Below are 27,070 nucleotides of genomic sequence, written 5' to 3' on the forward strand. Positions count from 1 at the left end.
TGAAACCAAAACTTATACCACTTGTAATCCAGTTGCTTGCATTAACCCATAAGGCGTTTAGCATGCTTGCCTTCATTGCTCAGGCCACTGAGTGTTGGAATTGGGATGACATGATGAAGGTGTATAAGACATTAGTGAGGCCTTCTTGGAGTACTGTGTACAGTTTTGGTAGCCCTTTTATAAGGAGGATAGGATTAAATTAGAGAGAATTCAGAAAAGATTTCCCAGGATGTTGCTGGGACTAGAGGGTTTGAGTAATAGAGTTAGGCTGGGAGGCTTTTCACTGGAGTGTACGAGGTTGAAAGGTGACCTTATAGAGATTAATAAGATAATAAGGAGTATTGAGGTGAACAGCAAAGATCTTTTGCAAAGGATAAGGAAGTTCATGTTCTTAATGTGAGAGGAGAAAGATTTAAAAGGGGCCTGAGGGACACTTTTTTCACACAGAAGATAGTTCGTATGTGTAATGAACTGCCAGAGCAAGTGGTACATGCAGGTACAGTTAAAACGTTTAAAAGGCATTTGAGTAGGTACATAAATAGCAAAGATTTAGAGGAATATGGGCCAAACACAGGCAAGTAGGGTCTAGTTTAGTTTGGGGAACTTGTTTGGTGTGGATAAGTTGGACTGAAGGGTCTGTTTCCATGCTGTATGACTCTTATGACTATAACAAGCTAAAGCACACAACCAAGGTACCAGTCTTTATTACAACCTCTTAAAACTGTCATTCTTCAATGAATAGAACATCGACTGTGATGGAATCTATTTCCATTTGATTCTTAGGCAAGCATTAATAATGGCCACAGCCATCTAAATCAAGACATAATCTTTGAGATGGAAAGAACAGAAAATCGTCATTTCAATTTCACAGCAGAGTGTCTATCAATTGATGGGCATGTACGGATGGTTAGATTTTTTTCAGGTCTCAGAATTGTTTTTGTTCCTAATCAGTCAAAGCTGTCACTGTATTTAAATCACGGTACAACTGATGGCAGCAGAGACTGATGCTTTGTAAAATCTTCCATGGAGTTTTGTTACTATCTCCTTTGGAAAATACATTTGAATAATTATGTAAGGCTGGTCAATGCAAAGGTCCACTTATCTTTGGAAGGTAGATTACTACAATGAATCACTGTATTAAAAACATATCTATATTGTGACATTTGAAGGTAAGAAAACTCTTCAAACTTGGCTATCTGCATGTGCCCTGCTCCTCAGGATACTTAAATTTTTTTCAAGAACTTAAAGCATGGCGAGATTTTAACAGACTGTTGGAATCGCACTCCACTGTTTTACACATCGGGCATTACACATGAAAGCCAGAGGAAAGGAGCACGTGAAAGAATATATGATGCCCTCCAAAACTAAATCTGTGCTGCCATATCTTGAACCCAAATTCAGCAACTATATTAAAGGGTTGATCCATCTTTCTGTCTGAAACTACATTGGAAATGAGTGATGGTCTTTGTAAAGAGGTGCATAAAATATGAATGTACATTTTATCAACTTTCCTATCTGTCTCACGTTTCTGAAGGCGGACTTGGACTGGAATATGTTTGTATCAGTGTTCTCAGCTCTCCAGTACCTTAGCCACAGACCACCCTTCAGTTGTAATTCTGGATCAGAATTGCTTGACCATCAGAACACTCAAAACTGAGCTAAATTGCGCTCCTTGAGTGAACAAAATTATTCTTGTAATGAAGAAGGATGGAATGCCTGTATTTTCCATTCTGAATAACTTGCTCACAAAATTACATTCTTAGACATCACAGGTTTCAAAGACCTTCACTTCTCTCCTCATTTCGGAGAGAAAGTGAGCATTCTGTTTTCTCATGATGATAGAAAATTTCCTTTCGCACAGTATGAATGCACAAAGAAACATACAGGTACACACAGACACAAATACGCTCACACAGTGTAGACACTTGGTCTTCCAGCAGAGAATACTGTCAGTGTAATTTGACTGTGTCATTGCTAGCTTGATGTGTCAATTACTTATTCATTCGCTCTCACCACTTTGCCCTTTCTTCATAGTCCTGCCAATGTTTCCTCTTCATCAGTCTCTGATACACTAGTAAGAAAGGTGACCAATTTGGTGGTCTCTGCTCCTTTGCAATGAGCTGCCTGTGTCCCTGTGGAGTGCATCTTGTCCTTCACTTGCTGTTACCGATTTGATTCTCTGAACTTGAGCTTTTGTGAAATTTGAACACTGCAGAGCCCAAGTTGCTGATTTAAGGAACTATAAGTTGGGAATGTGTAGGACTGAGTACTTTTTTCTGATTTCTTACTTGACAGAATTTTCAAAATAGAAACAGTCCAATCAGCACAAATCATTTGGGTCAAATTACTATTTCAAACACAGTGCTGGATTTCATGGGGGATGTGGAGGGGATGTGGACCATTCTTTCTGAATGAATTGTTAAATACAGCAATGATACATTGCGATTGGCCTTAAATTGGTGGGAGCAGGACTTCTACCTCTGCAAAGAAAGAAAAAGGAGACTTGTCCCCAAGAGCTGCCAGCTACTCTGTCTCAAGACTAGGATTGTTGTCTCAGCAGTGAGAGAAAAAAAAGTACAGCCCACTGCTGGGATTGCAAGTATGAAGAGATAGCCATTGGTCCCAATTCATCCAGGGGGTTGGTTATACAAGGATTAGAGTGTGTGGGGTGGGCAGTGGTGCTTTTGGTTGCCAGGCAGTGGAGTTATCAAAGGGCCACCCTATTGTGTGTAAGATACTCCCTGAAGGTTGTAACTCAGTCTTTCCATCTTTTCATCAATTACATTAAAAATGTAGCCTACCCACTTGCCTGTACCCATTGTAGGTATTTTTAATTAACCTGTTCAGACAATGCCAACTGTATCTTGACACGAATGCTGTAACGTTCAGGCCACTTGAATTATTAATGAGCTTTAATTTCAAATGATCACCTTTTGTGGTGTAACATTCTGTGATGCTAACAAATACTTACCATGGAAATGACCAGAATCAGCAAAACTTCTCAGTGTCTTTTGAAATGTTTGGTGTTAAAATCCTATACAATTTGTTTTCACTGTGGCACCCATTTCCCATGAGTGGAGAGTGGAGAAAAAAAAGTGCAGTTATTTGAAAATTTCAGTTTTAGTCAGCTTTCCTTTATACTTGGAGAGGTTCTGTACAGAGTACAATTGGGAAACAACATCATCCAGGGAAAAAGGATGCTACCTGCCACTGTGGGCTCTTGCAGAGAATTAAATTTATGACGGTCCTTCTAGAAACAGTAATCAACACTGAGGACTCTGCAATTTAAAGGCAGGGAGAACGCTGTGTCAACTTTCTGCATCTTTCAAAATACAGTTAGACATTGAGGTGAACATTGACGCATGACTGTCCCTATCCTCTTGCAGCTTTTTGTTGGATGTAGATATGGGATTGTAAACTGTATGTACTGTATAAAAGGGAAATGTTTTCAATTCATCCTGAGAGGATTGTTATCAGGTGTGATTTTAACTGAAGTGAATCAAGTTCCATTTTCTGGCCATTGACTATGAGTGGTTGAAAAATCTAGTCTGAAGTCCCCATGAGGAATGGTGTGTGCCTTGAGTACAGAGACCAAGCACATATTGTTTAGTTCTGCTCCCAGTCACACCATATATCTTCAGTTACACTTCTCACTGAACACAACGAAAACAACTAATCAAAAGGTTTTGAAAAATACTGGATGTCTTGCCACGTGATATTTGTAACCTATCGTATCTAACTAATACACTGACACCAGAAGTTTCACACATTGATGAGTGGCAGTGAAGTACTGAGATTTTTCCTTCCCACTTTGCTCGATTGAGTGCTGCATTATAAGGGAAGGTTATAAACAGCTGCCAGCAATCTATCAACAATCCCAGAGTAATACCTAGACACTAGCTCCTTCCAGATTTAGTCCAACAACTGAAGTTGAGGACTGGCTCAAAGAACCAGGGTCATAGCAGCTATTATTTTAAATTAATGCATTTAAAGAAGAAAGTGAAGACAACATATGAAAACTTTTGATTATACATTGAAGCATCAATGGATGCACAGCCCACAACACAGCAATTTGAGGCAGAAGTTTACCATGTTGTAAATTACATGGTCAAGGTGTATTGTCGAAGAGAAGTTGTTCAGAAGCTAAATTAACCACTTGATTGGTGGGATGGGGAAAAAAAAATTAAAAGAGACATTGTTATTGCCAGGTTGGGCAGATATGTGTTTGCTGTTTCATGGGATGTAGCCATCACTAGGCAATTCAAGTGTGTTTATTGCCCACCCCTAATGGCACTTGAGAAAGTGGTGAGTTCCCTTTTCGAACCCATGGAGTACAAGTTCTGTTCAACCATTTTTAGTAATCAAACCAGACCAAGATAAAACTTGTCCTGGAAGAAGTTTGTGGATCTTCTGGCTGGAGCTGGTGGATAACCAGAAGAAAAGGGAATGAGCTGAGAAAATGAACCAATGTTATGGTGAAAAATATGAACAAAAATGTTAAATGATTAGCTGTATTTTTGAGATTCCAGGAAAAACATGTTTCATAAACAGAGTTACCGGCCTTAACTACGTATCTGTTTTCAAACTTCTGGGCAAGTTGCACTTTTTCTCACAGTGCTGACCAGACTTGTGCACTTTAAAGTGACCGGTTTAAAATGCCCTTGTTCTGTTCAGTTGTTTTCTAATAGCTTTGGCACACATGGCTAAATGTATAGCACTTTGAACTTAGCATTGATAAATTGTGAGCACCTTATTGGCGTCGATATTATCACTGAAGTTGTGGTTTTAACAACAACCGAGGTATCTCCTCCGTATCAGCAAAAATGTTTTTCACATCAAATGCAAAGCTGACTAACATCGACGACCATAATTGTGACCCCGTATGCTTTTATGGTTTGATCTTTATCACAGTCAAATAGGGCAAGTAATGTATTAAGTTTGCAGTTTATCCTCGCTTCTCCATCCTTCTGTATTGAAAAATGCAAGATTGATGCCACACATTTCCACATACATCCTATGTCTTCAACATATTATATGCAGAGTTTAATTTGAGATTTTGTTGGGACATGTGTTGACATTGTGCTGAAATGTTGAATACATAAACGTGCTGCTTTTTTTTTTGTGCTTCTGCTTATTTGGTTTGCATTCCATGTAACCAGACTCCACGACCCTTTCTTGGAATTTGCAATAAACACAGTTCCTTCATGATTCCCAACAGAATTGTAAACCCACGAAAAACTGAGTGTGTCTCCCTGACAGTGTGATCAGGGAACCAGATAAGATCCCTTTGGGTAATGTGATGAAGGGACTGCATTGGAGGCATCATAACCTAAACCACTTAGTTAGAAACAGATGAGATCAGGTCAGCCACACATTTTGCACCTCGCCCACTTCCAATGTGGTGGGTGCTTGATCCAAATCGGGGAGTTTACCAGTGGGCGGTTGGTTTAAAATTACCCCCATGACTCATTTCTTTTTCATCATCATCCAACAAGAGCTCAAATTAAACCAATGTTTCTTACTGTGTGGTGTTTTGCATTTATATTTAACTTGAATTAATGTGTATGTGCGATGTGCCAGCCTGTAAGCAGTAAAATATAAATTATGAGATACAGCATCCTTCCTTGAGAGTTCCCTATTACTGAGGGTGGAGTTGGATGGAAAATCTACAAATTAACCCAAATTATCTCACAAACTACTGTAAATTGAAGAGAGAGTACTGTTTCATCTCAATTAACCCGTAATTTAGAAAGTTGATCCATCTTCCCAAATTCTTGCTTCAGTTTGTTTACCCCAAGAAAGCTTCCCTAATAGCTTTATAAAACATTTGCTTTCATGGATGTGGAGTCAAAATTGTTGCTGGAAAGACTCCCACAAATCTACTGCTGGTCTGGTGATACAATACTTAAATTTGTTTAGTAAAATATAACATCAGTTAGCAACTGTCACTTGAGTTCTGTAAGAATGTGATTTATTATTTTCCTTTCTTTTTATAGCACCACCAAAGTTTACAAGAACTCCCATTGACCAGACTGGAGTCTCAGGAGGGGTTGCATCATTTATCTGCCAAGCCTCAGGAGAACCAAGGCCTAAAATTGTATGGTCTAAAAAAGGAAAGAAAGTCAGCTCTCAGCGATTTGAGGTATTACAACCATTATTTTCTCATCATGGAAATACGCTGTAAGGTTCTCATTACAAACCTCCCATTTAATTTTGTTTCCCTATTAGAGCTGTGTTAAAATGCATTGAAGGTGTTTAAAGATGTTAAAGATGGTTAATTTGACAAGTGAGCTATCTATACTTAGAATCTGAACTTATTTGTTTATGTGACCAGGGTATCAATATAATTTTAAGATTGTAAGGTTATCTACTAATGTTGATTTATTTTGAGATGGCGTCCAATTTTTAAAATCTTTCAACTGTGAAGTGGAAATGTTACTAATTCATTAAAACTGTAAACTCATAGTAACATTCTGGCACTGACCCCACCATTGACCTCTTTTACTGTGGACTTTTTTGAAGGGGTCCTTGATGGATGTGGGAGCTGAGGACAGAGGAGAAGTCAACACAATGCTAGTGCAAAATAATAATGTATGTTACCTATAAATTGAGGATTAGATTAGATGAGATTACATTATAGTGTGGAAACAGGCCCTTCGGCCCAACAAGTCTACACCGACCCGCCGAAGCGTAATCCACCCATACCCCTACATTTACCCCTTACCTAACACATTTAGCATGGCCAATTCACCTGACCTGCACATCTTTGGACTGTGGGAGGAAACCGGAGCACTCGGAGGAAACCCATGTAGACACGGGGAGAACGTGCAAACTCCACACAGACAGGCCGGAATCGAACCCAGGACCCTGGCGCTGTGAGGCAGCAGTGCTAACCACTGAGCCACCGTGCCGCCCACGGTGTTAGGAGTTAGAGCAAAAGATGCATTGTGCCTCTTTTTGTCAGGTGCCACGTTATCTAATGTCATCCTGATATCGCTCCTTACACACATGCTCAGTGGCTATTGTTAGAGTATTGGCATTGTTCACCTTTTATGCTCATTACCATGAATGACTCGTTATGGTCATGACATTTAAATTTGTAACTCTCCCTTTTTGATCTAAATTAAACATTTCTTTACTTGCTGAACAAACTACCCATGCAACTAATTTCTTGGTTTCAAGGGGATGTGATTAGATTCTCTACAGTGTGGAAAGAGGCCCTTTGGCTCAACAAGTCCACACCGCCCCTCCGAAGAGAAACCCACCCAAACCCATTCCCCTACCCTATATTTACCCCCGACTAACGTACCTAACACTGTGGGAAATTTAGCATGGCCAATTCACCTGACCTGCACATCTTTGGATTGTGGGAGGAAACCCATGCAGACACGGGGAGAATGTGCAAACTCCACACAGACAGGCTGGAATCGAACCCAGGACCCTGGCGCTGTGAGGCAGCAGTGCTAACCACTGAGCCACCGTGCCGCCCTCTTGGTCTCTTGCTCTCAGTCACTCACTCTCCCTCTCTCGCTTGCTCTCTCTTTTTCTCTCTCTCAGTCAGATACAGAGGTAGGCATGTAACAAGGTGGGCTGCTTTGAAATCCCTTGCTAGTTCTCTGAAACTTGAATGCAGTTGTTTTAAAAGCTGTTAGGTTGCTTAGACCTCATCCCACAGACGTCTTTACCACTTTGCCAACCCATGCACCCTAATCACCCTTTGCCTCTCACACCTTCAGGTCACCTGCATAGTCACTCACCCAGTTTCCGTAATGGACAGAGTTCAGGAACCAAGCTTGGGTGAAAAGAGACAGAATCTGATGGAACTCTCACTCCTGCATACTTGTTAGCTTTTTAAAAAAGAATCCACTCAGAGCTTTTAAATCTCCAAGTATTAATTTCTTATCAAAGCGAACACACTTCTAATCAGACCTCACATCAAAGTTATCTAATCCTTTAACAGCCCCATTAAATTATCCATCAAGCTCTGAAAACCACACTTCTTGCTGAGATAATTGTGGCTTTGAATCTTAATTAAATATTCATAATAACATCATAATATTGAGAAATACAGTCTAAGTAATTTCCATAAGGTTTATTTCTTACAAAATTAGACAGTCTGACAATTAAAACAGAAAACTAGCTCGTTTCAACTTGCTTGGTTTATATTTACAGAGTGTTGGATTGGAGAAAAGTCTATCAAATCACAATTCCTTCATAAACAGACCTCGTCTGTTCATCAAGAGTGTTTAGGTCTGCTACATACGTTAATGACCTGCACTGCAGCTCAAAATGAGCTTTATTTAAACTCTGTACTCTCAGTTCAAATCGTCCTGTTAAGTTTGGGTTTCCCACCTGTGTGAGTCACACCTCATTTCCCCTATCTACTAGAATTGGATATGTTGGAAATGGATGCTGGTACTTCGCCCAGTTTTCATGCATTGTTTTTAAAGACCCAGCTCCATAATAATCCAGCCCTGTATCCAGAGAATGGTCAGATAATATGAATTCATCACGTGCCATAGTATTGGACAGAAAAATTGATTTGCTAAGTTTAGCATTACTGATTTAATGATGTGTCCTCTATTTGCTCTTTTTTAACATTAGGAGGGAGATAAAACAATACTAGAGTGGGGTTAAGGCTCTAATTGCAGAATAACTTTACTTGAGAGCAAAAGAAAAAGTAATCAGTTGCAATAAGGCAACATAGATTTGATAGTGGTTATTGAAATCAATGGTCCTGAGTTAGTAGAGTGTAAGCAATAGTTGCAACTGCATTAAATCATGCCTTTTTACACTTCATTTTCTCTTTTCACACTGCCCTATGTGTTCTATCTCAGTTCTTGGGTTTTGTACATTTATTTCCAGTTTGACTTAGCCTGGCTGAAATATTCTTCCTATAGAATCAGTGGGGTCAAGCACATCACAATAACTCTGTTAAACATAGAAAAAAAGTTGTCTACAATCTAACAAAATGTTTGTAATGGAATTGAATATCTACGCTTGGCTTTACCTCTCTCTTGGGTAAGACAAAATGTCTAATTGTTACAGTAGCCATTGTGTAATGAGTAAACTGAAGACTTAAGACTTTAGGTACAGTGTCAAAGTTGAAGAACCAGTGCCATACTAAATTTTAAAAATCATTACTTTTATTGTCACATGCCTGTATAGAACCTGTTCAAATAGTAAACAGATGAAATGCCTCTTAAATGTATGCAAGAATAACAATGAAATATTCATCTGAGGCAAATGATTACTTCCAAGGAGACCATTTCAGAAGTCCATTAGTTCAGTAAACTTGATATATAAAACCACCTAACCTTCCCTTCGTGTGTAACTGAAGTTCATATATCCGTGTAGCATAAGCATAGGAAAAGAAATACACAGTAAATGGTTTTAATATATACGTTGTCCGAATTCCCAAAACTTGCCCTAATTTCAAAAAGCTCATCTCAAAGCCAGGAGCACTGGAGAATTTAAATTTACCCATGTTGTTTAATTTATCTGATTCTGAGATACAGCATTACGTGTTATGTATCAAAATCTGGCAGTTGCTTTATGCAATGCACACTCCATGATGAAATGATTTGATTGAGAATTTGTTCAGCTCAGTATCATGTTCACTTTTACATCAGTAAAAATCATTTAAATAGCTCAATATTTTACTTGTTAAATATTTATTTTTCCATTAATATCTTTACATGTAATTGATACGATAGTTGTATGTATTCTCCATAAATTATAATCTCAGTTTTTTATGTCATCTCTTGTCTTGTGTACCTGGTTGCAAGTCAAATCTTCAAGTGTATGCCAATACATTTAAGAGTGTGCATTCACAGCAAGCCTTCAATCTCAGTCTTTGTCTGTGCTGCCTTAGCTGAACTTAGCCAGACAGCAACTTACACTGCTACAATAGTTATCTGTCCACTATGGGGAAATACCAGTGGGGATTCATACCACTAAGTATTTTTATATAAAAGTATATTTTATTCATTAAAAAAAACTTTGTATACTGAAATAGTTTCTAAAACAGTTCGATTCTATACAGTAGCATCTGGAGAAACAAGCAAACATTGGAGTTTGACTCTATCCAACAAACAAACCAAAGTTTTTTCTTATTTGTACAGGACTATATTTGGATATATTTGAGGTGCTGGGAGGGTCCAATAGCTGCATGTACCCCCATTGTACTTCATCAGAAAAACCTTAAAGGGTGGTCTTTTGCCACTGCTCCTTGGTGGCTGCTGCCCCAAGCTACAGTGCATCTGTTAAAATGTAATCCTGGACTTTGCAATGTGACAGTCTGCAAAATTTTGTTGAGGTCAACAATTTGGTCTGCCCGAAATTTGTTAGTCTTCCCGAACAAAGAGTGGCTTTCAACAAGTTAATGATCCTCCAGGTGCAGTCCATATTTGTCTCGGTGTGCATCCTGGGGAGCAAACTGTAGATTCACATCACTGATTGATTGTTATCCCACCATCATTCAACTGCAAATAATTGGAATAGAGATGGTGGGCATGACAATGATTCAGCTTAGTTTTCTGGTCAAATTGTGATTGTTCTTCTCCTGAAGGCTGCGCAGTTTACTGCGAACGATGGTCTGTTTGAGATTTGCTAGTTGTTCGAATGTGAGAAGTGGAGGGATGCTGTTGTCATGGGAGATGTGATGTCGTCTGACTTCTAACATAGAAACAGACTGCAGTGTTTCAACGGGTATTTCAAAGGAAAACCAAAGAAAAGGATGTGCTGTTCCTCTTGAGATGCAGAATAGGGAGTTAATATTAGTTTGGAAATAACAGATGAAATGTACACATATTTTACCTATCTTCATTGCAGTGGATACAGAAAACATCACAGTAATAGTTATAAATCAGGAAGTAAAAGGAAAAAAATGGAATTTGGTGAAATTACAAATCACTAAGGAAGTAATACTGAGCACTGATGGAACTGCGAGCTGACAACTCTCCAAGTCCTTATTAACTTCATCCTTAGGTCTTAAAAGAGATGGTAAATGAGGAAGAAGATGCATTGGTTCTATTTTTCCAAAATGTGCTAGATTCTAGAAAAGTCTCATCAGCCTGAAAAGTAACAAATATAATCCTTTATTCAAGGAAGGATAGAGATGGAAAATAGGAAACCATAGGCTTGTTAGCTTGATGTCTGTTATGGAGAAGGTGTCAGAATTGATCATTAGGAGGGTTATAGTTGGACACTGTGAAAAACTCAAGGCAAATTGGAAAAGCCAACATGGGTGAAAAGAAAATCACATTTAACCAATTTATTGAAGTTCTTTAAGGAATATTATTTGCTGGAGATAAACAGGAGCCTGTAAGAGGCAATGTCCTTGGATTGAGAAGCCATTTGACAATGTTTGACATAAGATGTTATTGTGTAAAATGGAAACTCGTTTTGGCATGGCTTCAAGATTAGCCAGTTGGCAGAAAAAATGCAGTGTTCACAAAGACGTCTGTTTCTGAATGGCAGAATCTGGTGAATGGAGTTCAACAGGGGTCTGTGCTGGCACCTTAAAGTTTTACAATTTGTAGTGATGACTGAGATTGAATGGAGGAGGGAGGATAGGAGGTTGAGGGCTGACTTTATAGAGTTTTATAAAGTAACGAGGGGCATTGATAAGGTGAATAGCAAAGGTTTTTTTCCCTTGGGGAGAAGGTTTCAAAATTAGAGGGCATATTCTTAAGATGAGACGAGAAAGATTAGAAAGGGAGCTGAGGGGCAACTTTTACACACAGAGGGTAGTTGAATGATATGTGGAATGAACTGCCAGAGGAAGTCGTAGATGCAGGTACAGGTACAACACTTTAAAGATACTTGGACAGGTACATGAAAAGGAAAGGTTTCGAAGGATATAGGGCAAAAGCAAGCAAATGGGACTAATTTTGTTTGGGAAACTTGGTCAGCATGGACAAGTTGGACCAAGAGGTCTGTTTCCATGCTGTCTGACTCTATAATTCTTTGACTGTTTGGTCTGTCAAAGAATAAAAAAGAAGAGTATTACTTCAACAGAGAATAAATGTTGAATTCTGAGGAGCTGCAGGATGATTCTTTGAATATTTCAAAGTAGTCATGGATGGATTCTTGTTAAACAAGAGAATCAAATGCTATTGGGTGGTAAATGGGAATGTGGAATTTGAAACACAAACATATCAGCCATGAATTTAATTAGTGGCTGTGTCAGCTAAAGGAAATGAATAGCTGACTTCTATTCCTAACTTGTATGATCAGAATAACCTCCTTGCCTTTGGATCCATTGCCTCTATTTATGAAGCTCAAGCTCCCTATAATACCAACTCATTTAATATTTACTGCTACCTTTAAAGATCTTAGCAAACCAAATCCAGATTCCTCTTTTCATGGACACTCTTGTTACAGTAAGTTTCTATCACGTTTAGTCTTTCACAGTCCTCCAAGTTTGAAATATTACTCTATATTGCAATATTGAAGTTATGTTAATTATACATAGAAATCAAGAAAACAGTGCTCGGAGCACTGACCCCTGGGAACATAACTGTCTAACATCCGCCATTCTGAATAACAACGAAATATATTTGGCTCACTGTTCTCTATCCTGACAGCAACTTTCTATCCAAACTGACACTGACCCTCCAATTCCATGATTCAGTATGATAAAAATGCATGAAACTATATTGTTTTTTGGTGGAGAGATCTAAATGAAGGGCACAAGATGTTGAATTTATAGCTGGGCCATTTAGCACTGAAATTAAGATGTATCTCTTTACACAATTAAATCTTAGTGGATAGTTGCAGATGTTGGGCAACTTTCAAAATCAAAATCATCAATTTCTGTTTGTTAATGGTGTAAAGGGATAAGACAGGCGTTATGGGGCAGATCAGCCATGATCAAACTGAGTGGTAGAACACCACAAGAGGGTCAATAACCTATTCTCATCCTCCTGGCCACCAATCCCAACTGGAAAATACCTGGAATATGAATGTTCAGTATCATAAATGAAGGGGCTTTCCAATAAGGCAGTGGGCAAGCAATCTGCACTCACCCCAGTTTAAATGCACGGATTGTTAATGCTTTAACACAATGAAGGACAAACACAAAACACCAGTAAATAGTGAGCTCTGTCCTTCCGTGATCACCCCGAGGCATTGTATATTGGAGAGACCATGCGGAAGCTACGACAACATATGAATGCACACCACGCAACAATCAGCAGACAGGAATGTTCCCTTCCAATTGGGGAACACTTCAATGGTCAAGGACATTCAGTCTTCGATCTTTGGGTAAGCATCCTCCAAGGCTGCCTTCGAGATACACAACAACACAGAATCGCTGAGCAGAAACTGATAGCCAAGTACCATACCCATGAAGATGGTCTCAAACGTAATCTTAGGTTCACATCACGCTACATGCAACCTCACCATACAGTTTGTGTTTATGAAATCCTCCTCACTGCTCTGTTTTGACACCATCATCTTGATGACTCGTTCCGATCTCTCCAATCTTAATTAGTTTGTACAGTTTTGGATTACTTGTTACTTTGGTAAACTTTCATGTTAATCCAGCACCACCACTTACGCTGTCTTATTTTTGATCTTTTGTAATTATATCTCTACCTTTATTAATCAGGTCATAGGTCATCCCTTGACTTGTTATTCAGCTGTTGACACTTTACTCACACTGTTTGACACTTTTGATCACCAGAAAGGACTTGTATTTCAGCCATTCACACAATTTGTACTATCTTTTGACATTCTTAATGACCTGGTATTATCTTGCAATGATCTCTCTGCCTGTGCCTGTACACTTCCCTCCATTTCATCTGACGCAGGAGCACTCTGAAAGCTTGTGATTTCAAGGTAACCTGTTGGACTGTAACCTAGTGTCATGTGACTTCTGACTTTGCCCAACCCAGTCCAAAACGGCACTTTCATGTCATATTTCTATGTCGGTAGCGATGTTCCTCTCATACTCTGATTTATTTCTCCGAATCAAATGTCCAGTTATTCCCTGCCATATTCTCTCCAGTCATCTAACTTTTGCTCACATTTGTACATTGTATGTTTTTCCTTTAAGATGAATGCTTTCCCTAACTTTAAATAGCGATGAATGGTAGATTATCCCTTTAGAAATTTTCTTCATAGTAGGAATTTTTTTGAGTATTCTAAAATATCCTCTTAAATATTTGTCACCAGTTCTCTAATGATCTACCTGATACCTAATATCCTAAACATTATTGCCTTCTCTGGGTTACATCTACATCTATTGTTTATTCCTCCCCCCAACCCCATGTTCAGCATAAATGCTGACCTTTTCCGAACTAAAATCAGTTCTGAAGAAGGGTCACTGAACCTGAAACATAACCTCTGCTTTCTCCCCACAGATGCTGCCAGGCCTCCTGAATTTTTCTCACAATTTCTGCTTTTATTTCTGATTTCCAGCATCTGCAGTTCTTTGGTTTGTTTTAGCCTTGTATCCTAGTTGACTTGAGCTAGCTGAGCTTTCATGCCCACATAGTTACCCTTATTAAGTGCAAACTTTTATAAAGTTCTGGTTTGGCCAAAATTATAATATCGCTATCTCGTTTTTATGACCAAACTTGAGCAAAAACGTGAGGAGATTTTCAAGAATTGTTTCAAAGCTAAGAGATTTTAGCTGAAAGATTGGTTTGGAGAAGTTGGAGTTGTTTTCCTGAGATGAAAGGAAATTGAGGAAATATTTGATCAAGTTGTACAAAATTATGACATGTTTATATCAGGCATATGAAGAAAACGTGTTCCCATTATCAATGCAAGAACAAGTGGGTACAGATTTAAGGATTTGGGTCAGAGATGGAATTGAATGGATATTTATTGAAATCAATGTGCAGGGCTCCAGAGTTACATGGTGAATGGGGCTGACTGGACTGATCTGTGTTGTGAAAAGTGGGCATGGACTGGATGGTCCAGATGACTGCCCTCTATATCTAAATGACTAGAAATCCCTTTGCTCCTTCATGGTCTAAGAGCAATTAAAGAAGAATCATTCAGACAGTTATTCGCACCTTTCTCCAAGCTATTCTCAAATGTTATAATCAGCGTTATATTGACATGCTAGACCATAAGCTGCCCCACTTTAATCAATCCAGAAGGGACAATCAAAAGACCACCATGTATTATGAAGTAATTGAAGTGTCTGTGGCATCACATCCTTTTAAAATACATTCCATTCCTATGCTACCCTCATTAGCCTCTAACTCTCAAGATAGTATCTTCCCTGCTGCAACTATTTGCAGAGTTTGGGCTCGAAAAAGTGCAGAATATTGGGAAACTAATGATCAAGCATCCTCTTGTGAAAGCACAAGTTATTAACATTGACATCCTGATATTTGCTCAACACTCACTACTCATTCATTCAATTAAGTCCTAGGTGGGTGCTGCCAACAATATACGTCATTTTCACTATTCGTCTCGAGGTAGGTGGTTTGGTCCGTTGAGTCCATGGCAGTTGACATTGCTGACCAGTGATCCTGAGGTCACTTTCTCACAGTTTCTGACTGACAACTCATATGCTATGATTTCGATCTAGTTGCATATTTGCTGTGAAATGTCACTCTATTCTCAAATTGAAGCAGATCTTTAATATTAAATAATTATTTGATGAATTTAATGGTATTTATCATAAGAAATCAGGGTAACTCATCACTGCCCCATCAATTATCATTAATAGCACGTTTCCAATACCTCTTGCCACCCACCTGACCATAAGAAAACGTCTCCAGCTGCTACCAGCAGCTGTTTCACTTTATTAACTGACACTACCTGTACAAGCAAGAACATGCATTAGGTTGCCATGAAGGATTTCCAACTCCCAACTCCCTGTTTCTGTTGGGTTACATGGACCAGTGGTGCAGAAAATCTGATAGGACTTTGGGTGAACTTTTCCTGCCTGATTTATTTTTTTAGATAAGCCATTAATTGGGTACTTGGCACTCATTCATGCCTTTTGCTGATGTATTTACTCAATACAATTTGAAACTGGAAAGTGAAAACATTTAAATAAAATTGAAAGATCTTGAGAAATTCAGTAAGTCATTTTGGACCAGGTGAAGATGCTCAGTGAAATGATCACCTAGTCTACATTTGGTCTCACTGATGTGGAGAAGACCACATCAGGAGTAACGGCTGACGTAGACGAGGTTGGAGGAGGTGCAGGTGAACCTGTGTCTCACCTAGAACTGTTTGGGGTCCTGGATGGATGTGAGGAGGGTGGTGTATGGGCAGGTGTTGAATCATTCGGTCTCAGGAGAAGGTACCGGGGTGGGGGGAGTGGAGGGGGGGATAGGTGGTTGGTGGGGAATGTGGCGCGAACCAAGACATGGTGAAAGGAACAGCCCTTGGGCAAGGCAGGGAGGGGTGGGTCGAGAAAGATGTTCTGGGTGGTAGGATCTAATTGGATTTGGCGGAAGTGTTTGAGATGATACCTTGCAGAGGCTGATGAGGTGGAAAGTGAGGACAAGGGGAACCCTATGTTTATTATGTTGGGGGGAGTGGTCCAGTTTAGAGCAGTGGAGCAGGGAATCAAGGAGTTCCAGTGAAGGCTGTCTGGATGAAAATGGAGAAGCATTGTTTGAAATTGGAGGACATCTGGGATTCTTGGGAGTGGAACATTTCCTTATCAGAACAGATGTGACAGGGATGGAGAAATTGGGAAAATGGGACAGAATATTTGCTGGGTATAAGGTGGTAGGAAGCGTAGTCAAGTTCACTATGGAGGTCTGTGGGTTTATAGTAAATGTCGGTCTGTAAAATGTCGCTGGAGAAGAAAATGGAGAGGTCAGGACAGGGGAGGGAGGTGTCTGACATAGACCAAGTGAATTTGAAGGTGGTGTGAAAGCTATTAGCAAAGTTGAACTGCTCCAGCTTAGCCTGAGTGCAGATATATTTCCCCCACTCAAATATATCTTTGAGTGCACTGATGCAGTCATTGCTATAATGGCAAAAGAGTTGGGGAACAGTACCATTGTATGTATTGAAGAGGGACTGTTCAACATCGCCGACAAAGAGGCAGATGTCACTATGGCCCATGTAGTGTCCATGGCCACCCCCTGGATTTGGAAACAGTGGGAAGAATTTAAGGAACATTCATTGAGGTGTGTGTGCACGCGCACACTTGTGTCGGTTAGGAGTGACTTGTCCTCACTCTCCACCCCACCAGCCTCCGCATCCAATGTTCCATCCTCAAGCACTTGCCCCAACTCCAATTAGACCCTACCACCCAAAACATCTTCACCTCCCCACCCTTGTCTGTCGTCCACAGAGACCATTTCCTTTGCCACTCCTTGGTTCGCACCTTCTTCCCCACCAACCACACCACCCTTGCCGGTACTTTCCCCTGTAACCAAACAAGATGGACCACCTGCTGTACACTGCCTCCCTCACCTCCTACTTCAATTCCCCCTCCCACTCTCCCTTTGACATGTCCATCCTTGGCCTCCTTCATTGCCGCAGTGAATCAGACCGCAAATTGGAGGAACAACACCTTATCTTCCACCTGGGCAGCCTGGAGGACTGAACATTGAGTTCGTTAATTTCAGATAATCTTCCCACCCACCCCCCTGTTCCTCTTCCCTTCCATTCCACCTACTGACCCTTCCTTCCATTCCACCAACTGGACCAACCAGGTTGTACTCGCAACCTGTGTCCACCTATCACTACCTCACCATTCCACTACTCCCCCACTCCACCCCTCCCCCATCTTTATCTGTAGCTCCCCATACCCCCACTTCCAGTCCTGAAGAAGGGTTAATACCCAAAATGTTGACTTCTCCACCTCCTGACGTTGCCTGGCTTGCTATGTTCTTGCAGCCTCCTGTTTGTCTAGTCAGCAGTTATATCTTTGGTTTAATCTCTGATTTTCCAAAATATATCTTTGAATATATGCAAGGCTCAACCAATTTTTTGATCTCCAGTGCAATCGAGGTTATGGAGTTGCAGTGCTGGACAGGACAGTCAGAAAAGTGGCTTTAAGGCTGCAGTGAGGTCAGCTGTGATTTTACTGAAGAGTGGGCCAGGCCCAAGGAGCAGAATGACTTCTTCCTGGTCCATTTCGTATTGAGGATGCACTTCTTACAGTGCACCACTCCCTCTGCACTGCCCAGAAGCGTCAATCTTGATTGTTCTGCTTTGTGCTCATGTTCTGGAATTGGATTTGTACCCAGATATGTGACTGAAAATGAAGAGTCACAACTGAACCTGTTTGAAATTAGACAAAGCAACACTCACATCCTGCTACTTCCTTCAGATCAAAGGGGTAGCCAAGGGCACCCGCAATGGGCCTCAGCTATGTCTGCCTGTTCATCCAGTACATCCATCTTCCTCAGCTACACTGGCATCATTCCCCAACTTTTCTTCCGCTACAATGATGACTGTATCAGCGCCACCTCATGCTCCCAACTTCACGAGCAACTTCCATCCTGATGTCAAGTTCAACCTGGACCATCTCGGATATCTCCCTCCCCTTCCTGGACTTCTCCATCTCCATTCCTGATGACTGACTCAGCACAGAAATCTACTTCAAACCCACTGACTCCCACAGCTACCTGGACGAGACCTCCTCGCACACCCACCTGTTAAAACGCTATCCCTTATTCCCAATGCCTGTGCCTCTGCCTCATCATCGCCTTCCAGGAGGACCAGTTCCACTTCAGAACATCCCAGATGGTCTCCTTGAACCCCACCCCTCCAATCGCAACAAGGACAGAAATCCCCTGGTCCTCACCTCCTACCCCCCAACCTCCAGATACAACGCATCATCCTCTGCAATTTCAGCCACCTGCAGTCAAACCCCACTACCAGTGATATATTTCCCTCCCCACCCATTTCAGCATTCTGCAGAGACTATTTAGTCTGTGACTCATTCGTTAGGTCCACGCCCCCCACCAACACACCCTCCACTCCTGGGACTTTACCTTGCCACCACCAGTGGTGTAAAACCTGCACCCACACCTCCCCCCTCACCTCCATCCAAGGCCCCAAAGGATCCTTCCACATCCAGCAGAGATTTTCCTGCACCTTCAAACACCTCATCTACTGTTTCCGTTGCGTTCGATGTGGTCTCCTCTATATTGGGGAGATAAGGCACCAACTTATGGAATGTTTCAGAGAACGTCTCCGGGACGCACTCACCAACCAACCCCATCAAAAACGTTAACTCCCCCTCCCACTCTGCTAAGGATATGCAAGTCCTGGGCCACCTCCACTGCCAAATTCTAGTCACCTGATGCCTGGAGGAAGAACATCTCATCTTCCTCCTTGGGACCCTCCAACCACACAGGATCAATGTCAATTTCACCAGTTTCCTGATCTCCCCTCCCCCACCATATCCCAGATCAAACCTTCCAATTCAGCACTGCTCATTTGAACTGTCCGCCCTGTCCATCTTCTTTCCCATTGATACGCTCTACCCTCCACTTTGACCTATCACCATCACCCCCCACCTTCATCGACCTGTCGCATTCCCAGGTACGTTTCCCTCAGCCCCACCCCCTTATGTATGTCTCAACAAACCCCCTCCAATTCCTGATGAAGAACTTATGCTTGAAATGTCAACTCTCCTGCTCCTCGGATGCTGCCTGTCCAGTACCAATTTTTTGACTCCTATAGAGAGATGTCAATCTCTGTTTTAAAATGGCACCAATTTGAGACAGTTGTGAATAAATTCAGAAGAATACTGAATAAAGAAGGGTGACATTAATCACTTACAGTTTTGTTAAACCTTTATGTACTTTCATATTAAATTCTCTTCCAAATTCAATTATTGCTGTTGTGCCAACTGAAGTTTGATGTAGTTTGAAAATAGGGATTATGTCCCCTCATTGTGTTTCTGAGGCTGTACTGCTTAGATGCATAAAGCTTTTTTCCCCATTTTCAGTTTTATTTAGATAACCTAGAAATGTTATGAGCATTGTTCTTCCTCTTAATGTTTTGTGTTGCTGTCAGAGAATTTTAGGTTTTTATCCAGTTTGTGAGGAGTAACTCTTTCTTTCTAGTCTCTGCCTCTAGCTGTAATGCTATTAGTTTCTTTGGATTGAAAGTAACTGAGAATATATGACATGAGTAGAATAAGTCACATGATTTGAGAATGTGAAATCTCTTAATGGAAAATCTTCCCTGTGGGATTGTCTGACCTATTATATAGAAAGGATAACCTCAATTGAAAGATGAAGGGCACTACCCCAGTGCAGCAACTTATCTTTTCTCAGACTAATCTTACCATCGATTTCAAATCCACACATTACCAAACTGATATCTTTGTGTTGCCCAGTCATTGGTAGTTATAACACGGTGGTAATCTGATTTACAGGGAGTTCACTCTTTAGGATAGTTGCATCTTGGTGAGATAAAAAATTCCCTTGCCCAACTTTCAATTTATCACATATTGGTCAGCAATATGAACAACTGCTGAGCCCCAAAATGAAAAAAAATATAACTGTGTCATTAAGTGCACAGCTAACATTTTGCTTTTTAATTGAGATGAGATAGGTTGATAATGATAGGTAAATGCTGCCTAGTGTTATTCTTCCATTGTTTCAACCATCCATTTCAAAATTGCCTTCTTCACTTCCTATTCTCTCCCCCAATAGTTGGAATATTGTTTCTCTGACCAACAAGAAGCAATAATATTCTTTTAAAACAATCTGCAATGTTTGCACTGCCCTGTTCATACAGAACAAAGTTATCAAATGTGACAACAACAGCTTCTAAAGTCAGCAATGAATAATTTAAGGTGGGATGAAATGCAATTAGGCATATGCCTCCAGTGATAACTGTTGTGGGTAGTTTGTCAACAGTTGAGCTGCTGTGGGATTACCAGCCACCCTAGCATTAGCTGTTCAGAACAGTCCTGAAGTGAGAATCAGTAGCTTTAGAAAAGAGAAACAAATTAGAAACATAGGAAGATAGTCACCAAAGTCTTGCCATCACTTTGCAAATTTATAATGAATGTGAGGTACAAGAGAACTGTCATCAGTACTATAGGAGGGAGTGAATGAATTCTTCATACACCGTGTTTAAAACCAAGCCTTTTTCATCAAAGCAGATTATTTCCAATTTGATTTGCAGCCAGAGTTAACCTGGAAGATACTGTGAAGGTAAAGCTAGTTATACAATTTAAAATATTCCTCAATGAGACATTTTATTGGAATCAGAAATCTGGTTACTTTACAATTCAATGCTTACAGTAATAAAACAGAATAGAAACATTGTAAGAGTATGTGCTATGTTTATCCACTGGTATGTTCAGCTTCAACATTTGGTTACTGCCTACTGTAATTGTTGGATCCTCTCTCCTCCCCAATGAACCTCTGTCCACAATCGATTTACCAACAGGACAGCCAACTTGGTCCAAATCTGATCAACATCTTCCTCTCCCGGCACCATCGATCTCCACCCCCCCCCCCCCCCCCCCCATCCTGGCGTTAGGTTTGGGTAGGGGTAATAGGGGCCTGTAGAATGAAGTGCTTCATGGTTCCTGGTCTTCCACTTTGGCTTGAACTACACCTTCCTGAAGAAGGGCTTATGCCCGAGAAGTCGATTCTCCTGTTCCTAGGATGCGGCCTGGCCTGCTGCGCTTTTCCAGCATCACATTTTCAGCTCTGGTCTCCAGCATCTGCAGCCCTCACTTTCTCCATGAACTACACCACCACTATCATCCAAATTGCAGTGATGAACTGGAAAGTTGAGTCATTCATACTATATAAAAGTTTCACCTTCCGATAATAATTTGCTGTAGAGAAAATCCAAGTGACTCCTGATGTTGACCATGCAATAATCACATACTTGATGGTGCCATTTTTAAACAAATGGAAACAGGTTCATTTGAAATTAAACAGTTAGCTTGAACTATAATGTTTTAAGTGGACCACCAGACAAGTACTGTTAAAATTAAATGATGGAAGTTTCATTAAAACAACATTAACTTAGATGGTTTTTGCCTGTAACTAACCATGTTTAATATAGTGCACAGCAGATGCAATCAACTGCAGCTCAAACGTTTTGTCTCATTGATGGCATGGTGGCACAGTGGTTAGCACTGCTGCCTCCCAGCACCAGAGACATGGGTTCAAATCCTGCCTCGGGCAACTGTCAGTGTGGAGTTCGCACATTCTCTCCATGGCTGCGTGGGTTTCCTCCGGGTGCTCCGGTTTCCTCCCGCAGTCGAAAGATGTGCAGATTAGGTGAATTGGCCATGCTAAATTGCCTGTAGTGTTAGGTGAAGTGGTAAATGTAGGGGAATGGGTCTGGGGGAGTTGCTCTTCGGAGGGTGGGTATGGACTTGTTGGGCCGAAGGGCCTGTTTCCACACTGTAAGTAATAAAATCAACATAGAAAGACAGGCAGCTGGGATAAAAATAATGTGATCAACAGTATTCTTTCAAATTGCCTATATTATGGAGATCTACAAAAATTCTTAAAACCTGGCAACAATCCTGTTGTTTAATCTCTACAGGTGATCGAGTTCGATGATGGATCTGGGTCTGTTCTCAGAATACAGCCATTACGAACGCCACGAGATGAGGCTATTTATGAATGTGTAGCCTCCAACAGTGTTGGAGAAATAAGTGCCACCACCAGGCTTACAGTGTTACGTGGTATGTTGTCATCAATGTAATAACTTAACAGGGCGGTGCAGAGCAATCTTAAGTTGTATCTTTCATTTGCAGCTGTGAAGGTAAGCAGTAAGAATTACTGTGTCCATTTAATATGACATTTTTCGGAGCAGATTTTGGAGTTTATAATACTCAAGAATAAGTGTATAGGGAATAATTGGTATCAACATCTTCCGCTGTATTATTGCACAAACAGCACTTTGCATTGTTATGGGAATTATTATGAGGGCACACCCAGCAGATAATTGCCTCTCAATTAGAATATCAAAATATGGTTTTCTCTTTAAGAACAAGACACAAATATGTTGATGGAAACGTACCTAATTTGGAATTTTGTGATGAATTATTCTCATGTGAACTTGCAGCATAATCATCAGTCTTTATTTCTCCACATGAGATGTGAAATAAAGATAAAATTGCTGTAAGTGTTTCCTCAACTTTATTATGCTGTGGTCCTTTGAGGATATTTGATCCACAGGAAGTCCCAAATTCTATGTTCAACTATCAAACAAAGAGGTACTGTTGGCTAAAGAGGAGAGTAGCATTCTGGGCAATGAACTGAGCATCATTTCATTATCTTAAAGTTAAATAGCTCATAATACTGATCAAGAACACAGCAGTGTTCCTTGTCATTGTCTAATACTGCGTGACCATGATTAGCATGTTCATTAGAATACTATTTTATTATTACTCCTTCTAGAGGATAAACATTGTTGTCCTGCTGTGAAAGCTTTGCTGAGCAGTTTATGTGATGAAGTCAAATCCATTCAGATGTCTCTGTAGGAATGTTAGGGAACAAAGAACCAGCTGGTCACAAAATGCAGACAAAATCCAATGAAAGAACAAAACCCAAGGATAGCTGATGAAAATGAAGTGCATGCTTCTGTGAAGTAAAAAGTGAAATGAATATCCCAAATAAACAATGATTTGAGTTTGTAATGTAAAGTACTCTTTTCTTGAGTGTTGAAAAATGTTGGTTGTTTAGCAATTCCACAGTTGAGGACTGGTTATGATGTGAGATTATCTGGGGGCTTTCCCTGTATAGGGAAAAATGTGGAATGATTTACAGAAAAGAATCCCAATTAAAGTGTCTTAGTTATGCAGATCAACTGAAACAAGCACTTTTGCACCCGTCAAAAAGTGGTTCAATTGTCTCAAAAATAATAAAAGGATTTGTGTGTATTTAGGTTGGAAATTACTTTGGTCAGCAAGGACCAAGATCATAATTAGGAATTATACAAGGATGAATCATTAAAATGTTAGGAAATATGTTTTTCTCCCAAAGGCCAACACTGCTGACATCAGAGCAGTTCGTGGTTTGTACACTGAGTATCTACAAATAGAGCTGAGCAGTTTTGTGGCTTCTGAGGTCACACCCTACAAGAGGTAAGTATTAGATTCCCTCCATATAGTATGGAAACAGGCCATTTGGCCCAACAGGTCCACACCGACCCTCCAAAGAATAACCCATCCCCTTCTGACTAATGCACCTAGCGCCACGGGCAATTCACCTAACTTCCACATCTTTGGAATGTGGGAGGAAACCCACACTGACACTGGGAGAATGTGTAAACTCCACACAGATAGTTGCCTGAGGTGGGAATCAAACCCAGAACCCTGGTGCTGTGAGGCATTGGTGCTAGCCACCATGCTGCCCCAACAGTACTTCTTGAATTTCAGTCACCAATGGGAACTGGAGACTAATTTTAAATCTGATATTTCCCCAGTTGACTTTTTTTTAAAAAGTCTTATTGTTAGTCTTCCCAAGAAGTTATACATCATGTTGGTAGAGGTCTTTATCTTTTAATCTTTTGGTCATGATGCATTCGGCATCATGACAATATAAGAGTGGCGAGATAGAATAATTTCTTTTCCTATCCAACATTTTCATATGGTTGTGTAACATTGTATTTAGGAGCAATTTAAATTTTAAAATGTTAATGAAGGAGCTATATTATGTTGGATCTAGCAACATAGGAAGTTGGAGCACAAATAGGCTCATCAGCATTTTGAACCCATTTTATCATACAAGAAGGTGATCATTGATACTTCAGCTGGGCAGCATCTGGACTAATAAAGACAATTTGGACAAAGATGACAGCTATGGTCAATGCCGGGAGAGGCTGAATGATCTGTCTACTCCTGGTGATATCAGAGATCAGGCAAAATGTGGCAACATACTTTAATGATGCCTCCCGAGAGGTTGTATTGGAGGCTTATCAGGAGAGAAGGGAAGTTCTTTTCTCTGCAGATGGCAATAAGAGACTATCCTATGATAGAAACAGTCTTGGCAGAGGTGGTTGAAAATGGTAATACCTGAGGACAGCTTAAGAGAAACTGGCTCTAGTGCTGCAAGAGAATGAATGATCTGTGCACTGCCAGGTTATGTACCGTTGTTTGTTCAATGCTTCCTGCTCCTGAGGCGGTGAATTGGCATTGTAAAGGTGCCATTGCAGAGAGGACTGTCTCACAAGTGGTTGGGTGTCAGGTATCTCCATTAGATCCCATGTGCAATCCATGTCTCTCATTTCATTGCAGTTACCAGTTTTACACAACTAGTACCACAGTAGTATTGCCCCTTGTATCATTAGAAAGCTGTAGCAGTGAAAACTTTCTTGAAAGAGGTGGGCGGGGAACATGTCCTGCACATAACAAAGCATTCATGCACACTCCCCTGCTTAGTGAACTGGGTAGCAACAAACCATTAGACAGCATCTCTTGGACAATGAGATCATGGCTGATGAAAAAATTCCTGACCAAGATCTAATCAAGCTACAATCAGAACACATTTAGCCATGACTGTACTTGACTGAGTGGTTAGAAACATATTTCTCGTAAGCCAGCCCTTTGTGTTTATGGCACTGGCTTTCTCTGCAGAATAGCAAGTAACCTGCTGGTAAACAAGATCCTGAATTAGTTCTCTTTATCCCTGCTTTCCTCTCCTTTCTTTCTCTCTCACCCCACCCAACCCTCCTTTCTTACTGTCTCTCCCCCTTTGCTTTCTTCCTCTTTCCCTTGCTTTCTCACATCCTCTCCATCTGACTCCCTCTCTCTGTCCCTCTGCCTTCCACTCTCCCCATGTCTCTCTCACTGTCTCTTGCTCTGTTGCTTACTGTCTGTCTTTCCTGCCATCTCTCCTTTTTGCTCTCCCCTCTCTGTCTTCTCCCTGGCCCTCCATTACCTTCTCTCCCTCTCAGTTTTTCTCTTCTTCCTTCATCGCCCTTTCTCCTTCTCTCCCTCTTTGCTATTCTCAGTACTTGTAAGTTCTATTGTTCCACTAACTCCATTCCCCATTTTTTACCTACAATTGCATATCCATTTCTTGTTCTGCTTGCTCTAAAAATGGTGCTGTCATGTTGTATTTTTGGCAGGGAGTATATACTGCCTTATTTCAGGGTACAGCTAAGTGCAAAATGATGAAAGGATTATTTGATTTTGTTCGAAAGCTGTTTTACTGATGCTATTTAAATTAGGAAATTGTTGGAAAAGAATGGAAAAAGCCAAAATGATTTATCTTCCTTTTTAAAGAAATGTGAGAATTAAATTACACTTCAAACGGAAGGCCAGTGCCTGTAGGGACAAGAGGCCAGTGATTCATTGCTCTTGATATAATGATAAATATCACTGCATTTAAGGAAATCAATATGTCTAGAGAGAGTGGAGAAAGGCATTGACTTCAGACATTTAGTTTCTGTCAGAAGTCAGGAAAGCTGTTGCTGTGGGAATATGGAGACAGTGTTCTGGCAACCTGTCTTGAGAGGTAACTGCAGATGCACTTCCTCATTTTGCTCAGTGTTTCTGAGATGTACAACTGAAGCTGTGCAATTAACAATGAAATTGGGAGTCTGAATGTTCTATAGAAATTGTGTTGCAGGTTGACAGAGCTTTGTCATTTGAAGCTAATATGCCAAGGTTTACAGAGAGTGCACCTAATTGCGCCGTGTCATTCAAAAAATGGCACTAACAATGGAAAGATCTGAATAAGTTGTGGAGTTTATAATTTATCAATGGCATTATTGCCCCGGAGGAATATTTGAGTAAAGTTTGGTCAGTATCACCATTACTTTGAGAGCAAGCTGATGAGAGAAATAATTGATCGTGTTAATATTAATTCAGGCTCGATTCCATTTAGCACACAGTTTTTATTTCTCCTTTGCTGCCACTGCCAACACCACAGACCCTCCTCGCTTCCTTCAAAGACTTCCAGATAAAGCTGATTTCATCTGATGCTTCCCCTGGTCTTTGGGAATTGACTTCCATTCCCTCCTATATTCAAATCTGGATCATCATGAGGAATTGCATGCAGTCCAGCAGTGGCTACCACATCTGGTGGCAATCTTGTGTACAAAGAGCTACCAACTTTTCAGTTGGCCAGTGATGAGGAACATTTTTCCCAGATGAGAATGGAAGGTCTATCTTGAAATTAATCAATAGCCT

At 40.5% G+C, this 27,070-nt stretch overlaps 1 protein-coding gene across 44 annotated transcripts in view; it reads left to right on the forward strand.

The window, feature by feature from the left end:
• Nucleotides 1-27,070, forward strand: part of LOC122562121 (receptor-type tyrosine-protein phosphatase delta) — a 2,454,643-nt gene that overhangs the window by 2,108,750 nt on the left and 318,823 nt on the right. For all 44 annotated transcript variants that reach the window (XM_043714668.1, XM_043714784.1, XM_043714721.1 and 41 more), the window contains 2 exons: nucleotides 5,997-6,142; nucleotides 22,474-22,615. In XM_043714668.1, the coding sequence (XP_043570603.1) occupies nucleotides 5,997-6,142; nucleotides 22,474-22,615 (288 nt within the window). The remainder of the gene's footprint in view (nucleotides 1-5,996; nucleotides 6,143-22,473; nucleotides 22,616-27,070) is intronic.

Source organism: Chiloscyllium plagiosum, chromosome 2 (genome assembly GCF_004010195.1).
Source record: "Chiloscyllium plagiosum isolate BGI_BamShark_2017 chromosome 2, ASM401019v2, whole genome shotgun sequence".
NCBI classification, from domain to species: Eukaryota; Metazoa; Chordata; class Chondrichthyes; order Orectolobiformes; family Hemiscylliidae; genus Chiloscyllium; species Chiloscyllium plagiosum.